The sequence below is a fragment of the Grus americana genome, chromosome 1 (assembly GCF_028858705.1).
Source record: "Grus americana isolate bGruAme1 chromosome 1, bGruAme1.mat, whole genome shotgun sequence".
NCBI lineage: Eukaryota > Metazoa > Chordata > Aves > Gruiformes > Gruidae > Grus > Grus americana.
Genome location: NC_072852.1, coordinates 187,044,153 through 187,056,712, shown reverse-complemented (window position 1 = coordinate 187,056,712; position 12,560 = coordinate 187,044,153). Strand labels below are relative to the sequence as shown.

The 12,560-nt window shown below is 39.2% G+C and overlaps 1 protein-coding gene across 2 annotated transcripts in view; it reads right to left on the bottom strand.

Annotated features, from left to right (window-relative positions):
• GTF2F2 (general transcription factor IIF subunit 2) overlaps positions 1–12,560 on the bottom strand; it is a 96,411-nt gene that overhangs the window by 71,423 nt on the left and 12,428 nt on the right. The window contains exon 5 of one of the 2 annotated variants that reach the window (XM_054837513.1): positions 6,972–7,010. The exons of the other annotated variant lie outside the window; for it this stretch is intronic. Coding sequence (XP_054693488.1) covers positions 6,972–7,010 — 39 coding nt within the window. The remainder of the gene's footprint in view (positions 1–6,971; positions 7,011–12,560) is intronic. 2 annotated transcript variants of the gene reach the window in all.

The window sequence follows — 12,560 nt, the reverse complement described above, 5'->3', positions numbered from 1 at the left end:
AGTATAATAGACTTTCACTACAAATACCTGATAGCAGGAATAGTTGCTTCTTTTTGTGTTTTAACAGCTACAAATGGGGTCTCATTAATGATTATGGCTCCTGGAAAACTACTGGGAAGCTCATATTTTAAGTTTTTCCAAGACAAAAACAGTTTCTGTGGCTTGAAAATGGCAATAAGTTAATTGCTCTAAAGCGGATGAAATCAAAGGTGCATTTAGCAGCTTTATGCAGTTCTGCGTCATAATGGAAAAACTCTGTGTCTTTAACAAAAATTACTGATTTTCCTCCATGTAGTTCAGTGAATCAAAGTGCTTACACTGAATTTCAAATATTCCAACACAACTATCATCAATGCCTGAATTTTTTAGTGCAATATCAAAAATGAATCAAGTGTGATCTACAGACAATCCAAGTGTTGTATACCAGTGCGCCTAGTCAAACATGTAAATTACAGCTACTGCCATAAAAGACAATAAAAAAATTCTATAAATACATTAGCAACAAAACGAGGGCTAAGGAGAACCTCCATCCTTTATTGGTTGAGGGTGGGAAACTTAGTGACAAAGGATAAAGACAAGGCTGAGGTACCGAACGTCGTCTTTGTCTCAGTCTTTAATAGTAACACCAGTTGCTCTCTGGGTACCTGGCCCCCTGAGCTGGAAGACAGGGACGGGGAGAAGAAAGAAGCCACCATAATCCAAGGGGAAATAGTTAGTGACCTGCTACACCACTTAGACACACACAAGTCTACAGGGCCAGATGGGATCCGCCCAAGGGTACCGAGGGAGCTGGCACAAGTGCTCACCATGCCACTTTCCATCATTTATCACCAGTCCTGGCTAACCGGGGAGGTCCCAGTTGGCTGGAGGTTAACCAATGTGACATCCATCTACAGGAAGGGCTGGAAGGAGAATCCAGGGAACTAGAGGCCTGTCAGTCTGACCTCAATGCCAGGGAAGGTTATGTACGCATCTTGAGTGCCATCATGCGGCATGTAGAGGACAACCAGGCAATCAGGCTCAGCCAGCATGGGTTTATGAAAGGCAGGTCCTGCCTTCCTACCTCATTCTACGACAAGGTGACCCGCTTAGTGGATGAAGGAAAGGCTGTGGATGTTGTCTGCTTGGACTTTAGTAAAGCCTTTGACACCATTTCCCACAGCATTCACCTGGAGAAACTGGCTGCTCATGGCTTGGATGGGTGTATTCTTCGCTGGGTAAAAAACTGGCTGGATGGCCAGGCCCAAAGAGTTGTGGTGAATGGAGTTACATCCAGTTGGTGGCCGGTCACAAGTGCTGTTCCCCAGGGCTCAATACTGGGGTCAGTTCTCTTTAATATCTCTATCAATGATCTGGATGAGGGGATCGAGTGCACCCTCAGTCAGTTCGCAGACCACACCAAGTTGGGTGTGAGTGTTGATCTGCTGGAGGGCAGGAAGGCTCTACAGAGGGGTCTGGACACGCTGGATCAATGGGCCAAGGCCAACTGTATGAGGTTCAACAAGGCTCAGTGCCGGGTCCTGCACTTGGGTCACAACAACCCCATGCAACACTACAGGCTTGGGAAGAGTGGCTGGAAAGCTGCCTGGCAGAAAAGGACCTGGGGGTGTTGGTCGACAGCCAGCTGAATATGAGCCAGCAGTGTGCCCAGGTGGCCAAGAAGGCCAACAGCATCCTGGCTTGTATCAGCAAGAGTGTGGCCAGCAGGACTAGGGAAGTGATCGTCCCCCTGTACTCGGTACTGGTGAGGCCACACCTCGAGTACTGTGTTCAGTTTTGGGCCCCTCACTACAAGAAGGACATTGAGGTGCTGGAGCGCGTCCAGAGAAGGGCAATGAAGCTGGTGAAGGGTCTAGAGCACAAGTCTGATGAGGAGCAGCTGAGGGAACTGGGGTTGTTTAGCCTGGAGAAGAGGAGGCTGAGGGGAGACCTTATTGCTGTCTACAACTACCTGAAAGGAGGTTGTAGCCAGGTGGGTGTTGGTCTCTTCTGCCAAGTAACAAGACGAGAGGAAACGGCCTCACGTTGCGCCAGGAGAGGTTTAGATTGGATATTAGGAAAAATGTCTTCACTGAAAGGGTTGTCAATCACTGGAACACGCTGCCCAGGGAAGTGGTGGAGTCACTGTCCCTGGAGATGTGTAGATGGGGTGCTTAGCAACATGGTTTAGTGGTGGACGTGGCAGTGTTGGACTCTATGATCTTAAAGGTGTTTTCCAACTTAAATGATTCCATGATTCACAATTGGCAAAATTTTAATACTAGGTTCACACTACATTAACTGAGCTGCTGCAGACAATTTATTCCTCTTACCCAATGTCAAATCAGAAATGGTCCCAATGGTTCCTCTTCCCTTCACTAGAAGGCATTTGTATTACTCACTGGCAGGGAAAGACATGACTAACACCTTGTCCAAAAGCATGTTAAGTACTGAAAACTATAAGCTTACATCAAAAGACTTTAAGAGATGAAATTTGGATATAATAGGAGTTCAACTGGCTTGAAATAGGTTCAGGAATTTCAACTAGGTTGCACATAACACTCCTCGGTGTACACATTCTTGAAGAAAAAGGTGCATCTGTAGTTTGTGTACAGAGCTGATACCCCTCTGCCCCCCAAAAGAAATAATATGCTTTCAAAACTACATTCTCAAAGCTTAGGTAACATTATAATCAATTGCTGCCCATGCAAATTTCATTTAGCACTCTTCCACAAGGACAGTACACAAGTACATTTGCTCTTATATGAGAATGTATTTCTTTACCGTATCATTCTCAACAGACAACACAGGCTCAGGGCAGCAGCTTCTGGGTGTTTGTATTTGGGAGAGAGGGGTCAGGTCACACTTTAAGTGGCAGAAAATGTTTGGTTTTCACAGCTTCTACAACCACTGACAGCACTTACACTTAGGTGCAAGCAAAGCCGTAAGCAAACAGGAGATACATATGCATATTTGGGTTAAATCACTTGTTCAGCATCATATAGAAACAAGCAGAGCCAATTCTCATTTCTCTTTTCCTTTAGCTAAGCGTGTAATTTGCTACACTCACATTTAACATAAACCAGCCTTCAGGCACTAAACATCACTGGTTGAATCACCAAGCACTGTTTATCACATGCAATAATCAAATAGGATTTCTGTACAGAAAAAGTGTTCTAGAATTATCAAATTGCATATGCAAAAGGAGCTCAAATTTAGTTTAGGTAAACTTGTTTTGTAGAAGGAAAATCCACGAGGGCCTGTTAAGTAAAATCACAGCCCTGGCTTTGGATCTCTCTGAGCTGTGGTTCATCAAAGGCTGGAAGAAGTATTTTGGGGAGGTATCACTATGCTTCTGCATTGTTTTTACACTCTTCTCAAGGCATCTGCTATTGCCCACCACTGGGGACAGGATACCAGCTACATGATCTTTGGTCTGACCCAGTATCGTGTTGTCTGTCTCCAAATGGTATCAAGCAGAGTAATACCACTGGTAATATCTTGCCTTTTGATAAGTGGTTGACAACCAGCCCAACAATAAATGTGATTTAAAATGTCATGCATAATACTAATGATTTACAACATAAGAAATTCTGAAGGTTGACAGTACCCTCCCAATGTAAAAAAGTGGGGGAACTTTTTAAGGATGTAAATCAAAGGATTTCTGACTGTTATTTATCTCATTCACCTCATTTATCTACTTTCTAACTACAAATAAATCTTAATTATTTTTATTACAGTAACACCTAAAAGCAGTCACTACAGTCTTGTTATGCTAAAATGCTACATAAATACATAAAAGACATTATCTTTGTCTCAAAAGTACTTATTGTAGGCCAAGACAAAGTAGATCAACAGCAAAATGGAGCACTCAACCTGAATTACTTGAGAGGTAGTTTGGAAAAGGTCATCAGAGTTCCACAATGATTTTGAGAAAAAAAAGCAAATAAGCACAAGTGATGGCTGAGAGTCCTCCTTTAAATGTCCCAGTGTAACCAACCATCATCGCTCAGAAACTGAATCCACAGCCATCTTGGTTCTAACAAATGAGTTTAGTACTTCTTCTTGTCAGCGTATTTAAACAGCCCACAGCATACAGTAATTCATTCTTCTGACTGAAGCAAAAATACAAACAACTAAACACGTGGCCGTCTTACACAACATTTGGAGAACAAGAAGGAGACGCCAAGACTGAAGAGCAGACAATTCAATCATTCAAACACAAACTGAAACAGAATAAAAAACCCCAAAGCCAAGCAAAACCAAGGGTGCATCCCCACATCTAAAGAACATTAGAGAAATGCAATGTAAGTATCAAAATTCTGATTCATTTTAGCAGTTAAACTCTTAAGATCTACTTTATGTGAAACATCCCTCAGCAGTGAGCCTCGGTTTTCAAGTGGCATAAAATACTAATCTCTAAAAAGTAGCACCACAATTAACATATAATCAGAATGAACAGGTTTTAACAAGTAACTGAGAAAAACTGCAAGCTATAAACCACACCTTGGATTCAGTACAAGTCTACAGACTGTAACACTTCTAACACTAGTCTTTTGACATGCTTAAGCCCGTGTAATAAAAAGCATCTCAATATTACAAAGACTTCCCTTCTACAAAAACCAAAATCCAAACCTAGCCAGACACAAAGTATACATTTTTGACAATATCTGATGATGAAATGCAATTCAAATAAAATTCAAATATTAGAAAAAATAGACATATCCATGTTAAAGTATCTGAAAAATTACTTTCAAGGAGACATTTTGAAAACCCACGAGCATTAGTCTTATGTTTAGGAATTGCTTTTTAAGAAAGGCAGGGGCGTGAGACTCTTTCCAGTCCATCTACTATCTCTGCCACTACCACTCACGAGTGCCAGCCCAGTCCCAGCACTATTTAATCCGTGTGCATCAGAGGTAATCCTTCTACTAACAAGACTGAGATTTGTCTATATATTTTGTATTAGCTGTGTCTAGTTTCCCAGGTTCACAAGCTCTTGCTAACATTGGCACTTATTTGCACTAGAACGTTAATGATATTTTTGAAACATCTCTTTAATAAAAGCAGAAAAGAGGATTTTTATTAAACACTACTTGACACTAAGATTCTCATGCTGTCATGTACCTTTCTGGCAATTTCAGTAATGCAAGCCCAAAGGATTTAGCAGAAGAGAAGGAAGCAAGCTAGGACCACACAGCCTCAAGAGAGCTCTGCTCAAGCTGCTGGGGAATTGCACTCACACACACCTATGTTAGAATAAGACACTCTGGAACTGTCTCCTTCAGTGGCCGTAAAGGAAGCCTGCACAGCCTAGCTCAGACCTGAAATAAAATTTTTAGATTCCTAGGGCTACCTGATATAAGCATGTTGGGATGACAGGTTAAAGGATCAGGAACACAAGTAGTGTTCTCCTCTATCCTTCCAGTTGCAGGGAAGGATGACAGAACAAACAGGAAGAGACAGCAGATCAATACTTGGCTCCGAGTCTGGTGTCACCAGCAAAATTTTCGTTTTTTTGATCATGGGTTGGTCTACACGACACCAGGCCTGCTGGTGACAGACAGGGTACGCCTGCCTCAAAGAGGGAAAAAGATCTTTGCACAGCGGTTAGCAGGGCTCATTGAAAGACTTTTAAACTAGATTTGAAGGGGGAAAGGAATAAAGCCAGGCTTGCTAGAGATAAGGCTCGGGGCGGCATGCCAATGTTTGAGGGACAGTGTGCTAGTGAGGTCCTTTGGTCTGCTGTCTGATGGAGATCCACATGGCAGCAAAGACGTAAAGGTTATTGATGTGTTATAAACCATGGAAGTGCCTGAGAATGGTCACATAGGAACCAATAAAGGTGGTGGGACTGAAGTGCCTCTACACCAATGCACCCAGCATGGGCAACAAACAGGAGGAGCTGAAAGCCATTGTGCAGTGGGACAACTGTGATTTAGCTGCCATCACGGAAACATGGTGAGATGACTCGCATAACTGGAGTGCTGCAATGGATGCTATAAACTCTTCAGGAGGGACAGGCAAGGAAGGAGAGGTGGTGGGGTAGCCCTGTTATGTTAGGGAGTGTTTTGATTGTCTAGAGCTTGATGGAAAAAAAAGAATAAAAATTCTTCACCAAAAGGGTTGTCAAGCATTGGAACAGGCTGCCCAGGGAAGTGGTTGAGTCACCATCCCTGGAGGTATTTAAAAGACATGTAGATGTGGTGCTTAGGGACATGGTTTAGTGGTGGAGTTGGCAGTGCTAGGTTAACAGTTGGACTCAATGATCTTAAAGGTCTTTTCCAACCTAAATGATTCTGTGATACTATGATTCTATATTTCTCATTTCACAAAAAAATAGTAATTGAAGGGCAATAGTTTTATTTACTACTTTGAACTGTGTAAAAAACCCACTTTTACTACAGCAATTGCAGTTTGAGAAGAACCCTTAGAATTTTTAACTGTACTTAAGACATTGTTGGACTGACTAATATGTAACTGATAGATAATATCAATGAACTAACCATTTTTGACTCTTTCCAAAGAATCTATAAATCTGTCACAAGAAAGAAAAATCGAATAAAGTACAATACTAGAACACTATTTTCCTGACTATTTAGTCTATGCAATGAAAAATCAAATAACTAAAGATTTGGAAATTCGTTACAAGCTTTCCAATCAAGAGAAAAGAATTCAAACTAAAAGATACAGACAATGAACCTAAAAAACCGAAAAAATCTAAAAACATTCTAAAGAACATTACATTTCTAAAGATCTGCCTCATCATTTTATCCCTTTTCATTTAAATAAAGAATATTAATAATTTATGCTTTTGGTCACAGCAGACAATCGGCTTATGAAGTCATTTTTCAATTTTATGATGTTCTACCCTAGAAATATAACAGAGAGAGACTCCTTTTTTTAATCTACCAATTTCTTGAAAGGTAAAACTGAAAAGCTGCAGTAATAAGTAATTTCTTAAGTGCTTCAAAGAAAGTGTCCACACTCACCAGTGCTGCTGCTTTCAGATTTTTCTTCTGGTTGGCTTTCTGGAAAAAAAAACAAATGAACAAAAAAGGAAACGTAATGTTTCTGTGTTGATTATTTGAAATTACATCTAGAAAGTGGGTTGCAAAGCAAAGAATGATAAATTATGATAAAAATCACAATCACTGGGTTTGTGCAATGTTTATAAATTTACTTTCTGAAGAATAATTTGCCATGGATGGGTAGCAACAAAAAATATCTCCTTTAGTGCCCAAACTCACAGCTGAAATGAGAGAACTCCATTACACCTCTGATAGAGCTCTGTAGGCATGAAGTTACACATTTATATAAAATCAGTAGTAGAATTACACTTAAGCAATGAATAGTATCCATTTATCCCACTAGTCACTCTAGACAAATGAATATTATTACTGTATATTTAAAAAGAAATCAAGGTTCTGAAAAGAATGCTCTTAATCGGCATTAGGTCAAATTTTTAATTTGATCAACAACTTCTCTAACCTTTCTGCAGATCACACAAGGATTTCTTTCTTCAATCTTTTCTCTTTCTGATCAGTGGCCCTCAAATGGTACTATAGCCCAACTCATTAGGTACAAAAAATACACATAATCAGAAACGTTTCCTGTTCCACAGAGCAGAGAATCAAAGCACGTATGAAGGAAAAACCTAGCCACAAGTGCTGCAAAGCGACTTGCCAAAAAATTATCACTCAGGGGAATGGCAGAGTCAGATTCAGAAACAGCTTTCTGCATGAAATTCCAATCCAGCATTTCAAGAGATGGCAGCTGGTGGATGTATTTTGATAAACTGAGTTCTAACACTTACCAAGTCCTATGAAATTAAATCCCTACATAAATTTGTCAGCCTGAAATTTGACTGCTCCTCCTATATTTCTCCTTTTTACGCATCTTCTAAGGTAGAGAATAAAAAGAACATTTTCACTTATCTAAAATACAGTTAAAAATGGTAAAATATACTTGTCCTTAGCTTTCAACTCAGACATGTCACAGCTATCATTACAGGCTATTTACTTACAGGCGAGAGTGAATTACTGCTCTAACTCGGAAGAGTAATTGTTGAGCTCAGTTAGTTTGATCATTTCTGCCATTTACAGGCTGGGTATTAACAGAGCTCAGAACATGAAATATTTTACAAAACCTTTTTCTTGCCACTGATTCTTGCTGGCTTTCATGGCTGATGGCTCTGATTTCTCATTGAGACGGCTGACAGCCTGAGGACTAATGCAAATGGAAAAAGCAATATCTCACAGATCCTTCTTTCTTTACCAGTGGCTGTTGTTAATATTAGCAGCTGAAGGCATGTGCTTTCTCACTGAGAAAACACCATTATATGGCCTCTTCCCACCCATGAGCATTCACAAAGTGAGTTAAGATCCCTGCCAACTTTCAGATATACATGCAGGATAGCCTGCTTCCAGAAAAACATGTATTTTCTCATTGACATTATTTTTTGTATGCATTTAGCACATTTACAGTATAATGCTATTACCCAACCAATACTCTAATTCAGTTATAACTTAATTAAGGAAACATTCAGTACACACACACAAGAACCAACAAGGATGTAACAAAGAATACTAAGATACCAACCCCTGCCTGGACTAAGATGCAAGAAGCAGCTGGATTTAAAACTGTTTCTTTTTAACTCTGTTTCAATGAAAGACTGACTACCTAGCCAAAACTCCTGCATAAGACATCGCACTTAAAAATTGTTAGTAGCACCTCTGATTGAAATAATAATAAATATGTATCATGTGGGGGGGCGCGGGGGGGGGGCAGTGTGTGTGTGTTTGCTTATATGTATCAACAGAATCTGCCCTCAACAACAGAGACAAAAAACCAGACAAAATTCAAGACTTGCAAAAAAGTAATAGGGTTTTTTTTTCTCATCGTTAGGCAATTTATTTTTGTTGTGATTAGGTCACAGGTCTCTGCTTTAAAACTTTTCTCAGTACTAATATCATGAAGAAGGTAAAGGAAGTTGTACTATGTTTACTTAGTACATTTTATCAATGCAGACTACAGCTGCTCAGCCTCCTCCACAACATGCAAGATTCACAAATAAATGTCAACAGGTTGGGGCTGTTGGTTGGGGTCTTTTTTCTGGCAGAGGGAAGGAGGTATACACATACATCAGTGAGACTCAGAAAAACCCAAGAAATTTAAAGCCACCGAAGTAAGCAGAAAGCGAATTCTATTCCCATCACACTGAGCCCATTCTAACATACCATATATTTTGTGCGTTATATCCTCAATTGTTTAAATTTGTACAGGAATTAACAAACAGTCTACAGTTTTAATAACAAAAATGAAAAGAAAATTATGAGCTTACCCCTGCCAGTCAGCTGAATCCATTTTACAGTAATTTGTTAATCCTCACAACACTCATATGAAGTAAGTAAATAAATATAATTTCCATTTTTGAGAGATGGAGAAGAGAGATGATGTAAGCAGTCACATTTTCCAAATGGACCCTATGTCACAATAATACATATGAAATCTTGACCCATCAAAATGCTATCTGTAATTAGACTATCTTGAGTCACATACTCTGTTTTTCTGATCATGGGTTGCACTCTCTTTATGATCCTCACAGATATTTGGAAATTTGCATAAATGCCAGAGATCTAAAAGGCTGCTGTTGCTTCTATTTCTTTTGATCATGAGGCTCCTGATAGGTTTTCCTCTTCTGCTAACAGCAGTCCATAAAAGACTGAAGTACATGAAGGAACAAAGAAGCATTAAGTAAGACCCCAAAGCATTTTGGAAACTGGAATGTGTGGTTAAGTGACAGCCTGAACAAATAGAGACAATTGGAAAGTACTGTTAAAGTAGACAGGTACATGTCAAAACTCCTCAGCAGGCAGAGCTAAGACAGCAGAACGATGAGGGAGGGCGTTTATTTCCCAAATAACAGTTTGATAAGAAATCTGAGAAGTCAAACTTTCACAAGGCATCAAGATTCTGAGCACTATGTATTTTACTGGAAATAATTAAATGTAATTAAAGGAGTAACTGCTTTAATGAAAGAAACATCTTTCCAGGATTTTTATTAGTGTTTCTTCCCTTCACGTTTCTTTAAATGGTTGGATATATCTGATATTTCAAAATACAAATATACAAATTACAGAATATAAACCTCTGAATATTCATTTTCACTGGAATACAATTGCGTATTTTAAGTTATATAGTAGGTGTGATTCATGTACAAACTCAGAAAAGGTCCTTCCATATATAAGAAGCTGTATAAAGGAAAAAAAAAACCAAAAACCAAGCAACCAAACAAGAGGAGAATATACAAGGGGTATGGGAATAAAGGAGTTGTTCTAAGGTATATAGCAGAGTTATGTATATTATTGAAAAGTAATACAAAAAAATTGAATTTAATGAATGGAGATTCTGAAAGAAGACTTAGAAAACTGGAGAAGAACGCAATGTTAAGAGCCAGCAATCTTCTGCAAAACATGAAACAGTGAAACAATTCATGCCTGAATGCTGCTCAGAAACAAAGGTCTGGTAGTCATCCCGTCAATGGAATTCTCTAAACACTTTTTTACTTTCAGTAAGATGGAACGAGCATGAAGGAATTTAAAGTGACTAAAATAGGCATTAAGGCAATCCCACTTATGAAGGGGGAGTTGAGAAGATATATTCAAAATTTCAATAAAATGAGTCATCTCACTCAACTTTACAGAAATATCTCATACTTTATTTGTGTCTACAGTGTAAAACCTTCCTCTCCACCCATCAGTCCTTTACAGTTAGGGATGTAATTGCCTGCCAAGGTCTCTGTTTTCTCAAGTCACATTAGTAGCACATTTTTCTAAGAACTAGCTCAGTAAGAAACTTTTATCATTATCTGTAATGTAGCTGCATTTTTACTTATATTTAGAGCTAGTAATCCTCAGCTACCCGCTGGCACAAAAATTAAGCAACAAGCAATTAAAGCAGTATGGGAATTCATTTATAATCACGATCAGAAAAGTTTGCTATTAAATGTTTAACAAAAGCATGTTCTTATTACTTCAACCAAGAAAGAAACTGTCAAATTATAGCACTTCCTTATGCCAGGGTGTCTGCCAGTAGGAAGCTCAGAAAAAAACAATTTTAACCAAACATACCCTGTATCAGGCCCATGAATTGCCCCTAGATAGTTCTTAGCTACACACGCATATGAAAAATTTGGTTTTTTCAATACAACACATTGAAATATATGCAAAACGCTCTCCTTTCCTCCCGCCCCAAAAATTACAGCTATGATAGCTGATGACAAAGATAAGATAAAATGACGGGAAGCACAAATAGCATTGTTGCATAGCAACTGTTGATGTACATATGGTGATGTTTATGGAACAGAATGTAGTTCATATTCAACGCAGAAATAATACTGAAACCAGCCTAGACAGCAAGACCTAGACAGCAAGAGACAACTGTGCTTTGGATCCCTCTGCAGTCACCACAGAAGCCACGCTTCCCGCCAGCTTTACTAAACTGATGTTCAAGAACACCACCGCAGGTCTTAGTGATTTGCCCAGCAATGAAGACGACGCAATGTCTCACACATGCAAACAGCTTTACAAAGGAAGTAGGGAGGTATTTTTCAACTAGTACTTTCAGAGTGCATTGTACTACTCTGTGTTATTCATTACAGCTATTTCAAAATACAGAAATAGGAAAAGAAACAAGAGAAACCCTGGAGTTAGTCTAAACAGAAAGTGCACCATGTGTGAAAGCCAGCATAGACCAGATTTTTAATAGTAGCTGGGATGGGACCCACTTTATCCAGTTTTACATTAGCTCAAATCTAGTACACACACTGCAAAACACCAAGAAACTGCAATTCATTAGACTTTGGACATAACACCTGGCACCTCAGAAGAGCCTACTGCTGTCCTGTAACTGATATAGGACCACCAGAGATGCAAAGGTTTACAATGTAATAACTAAAGGATGTCTTCCAACTACGACCAGTATTAGAAGCAAGTTTAAGACAAAATGAAAACCACAGAAAATCCATTCAGAAGTCTAGAAATTACATCATGCAGAAAATATTAAATTACTTGTCAAGTTCGATCTCTTTTGCTTGCTCTAAGTAACCTGATAAGTCAATGTGAAGTGCTGAATTCTCCAGTATATGTCAAGTCCTTGCAGCATCTTCCAAGGTTACAAAATATTTCAGAAGCAGCTTTGTCATCCCTCATTAATTTTCTGAAAGACCATCAAAAAGATGGTCACTACAACATAAGCATCCTAGGATTACAGGACAGCACACAGAATAGATCATATGGCTTTAAATGTGCTCCAAAAAATGGGAAAAAGCCCCAAACCAACAAACCCACCAACAAAAAAACCCCACCCTTTACAAAAGAAACTCAACTGTTTTATGCCATTTGCTCTATTTTATGTAAACTCAGTCCTCAAGAAGGGTATTGACTGAGATCAACAGTGCATGAAGCATTTTTTTATCCATATTTCATTTGCGTAATTCCTCAAATGCATCCTTCCTGATGCAACATTAGCAATGCCATCTGCAGTTCCATCACTAGCCTAATCTTTGGCCCATGGTTCAA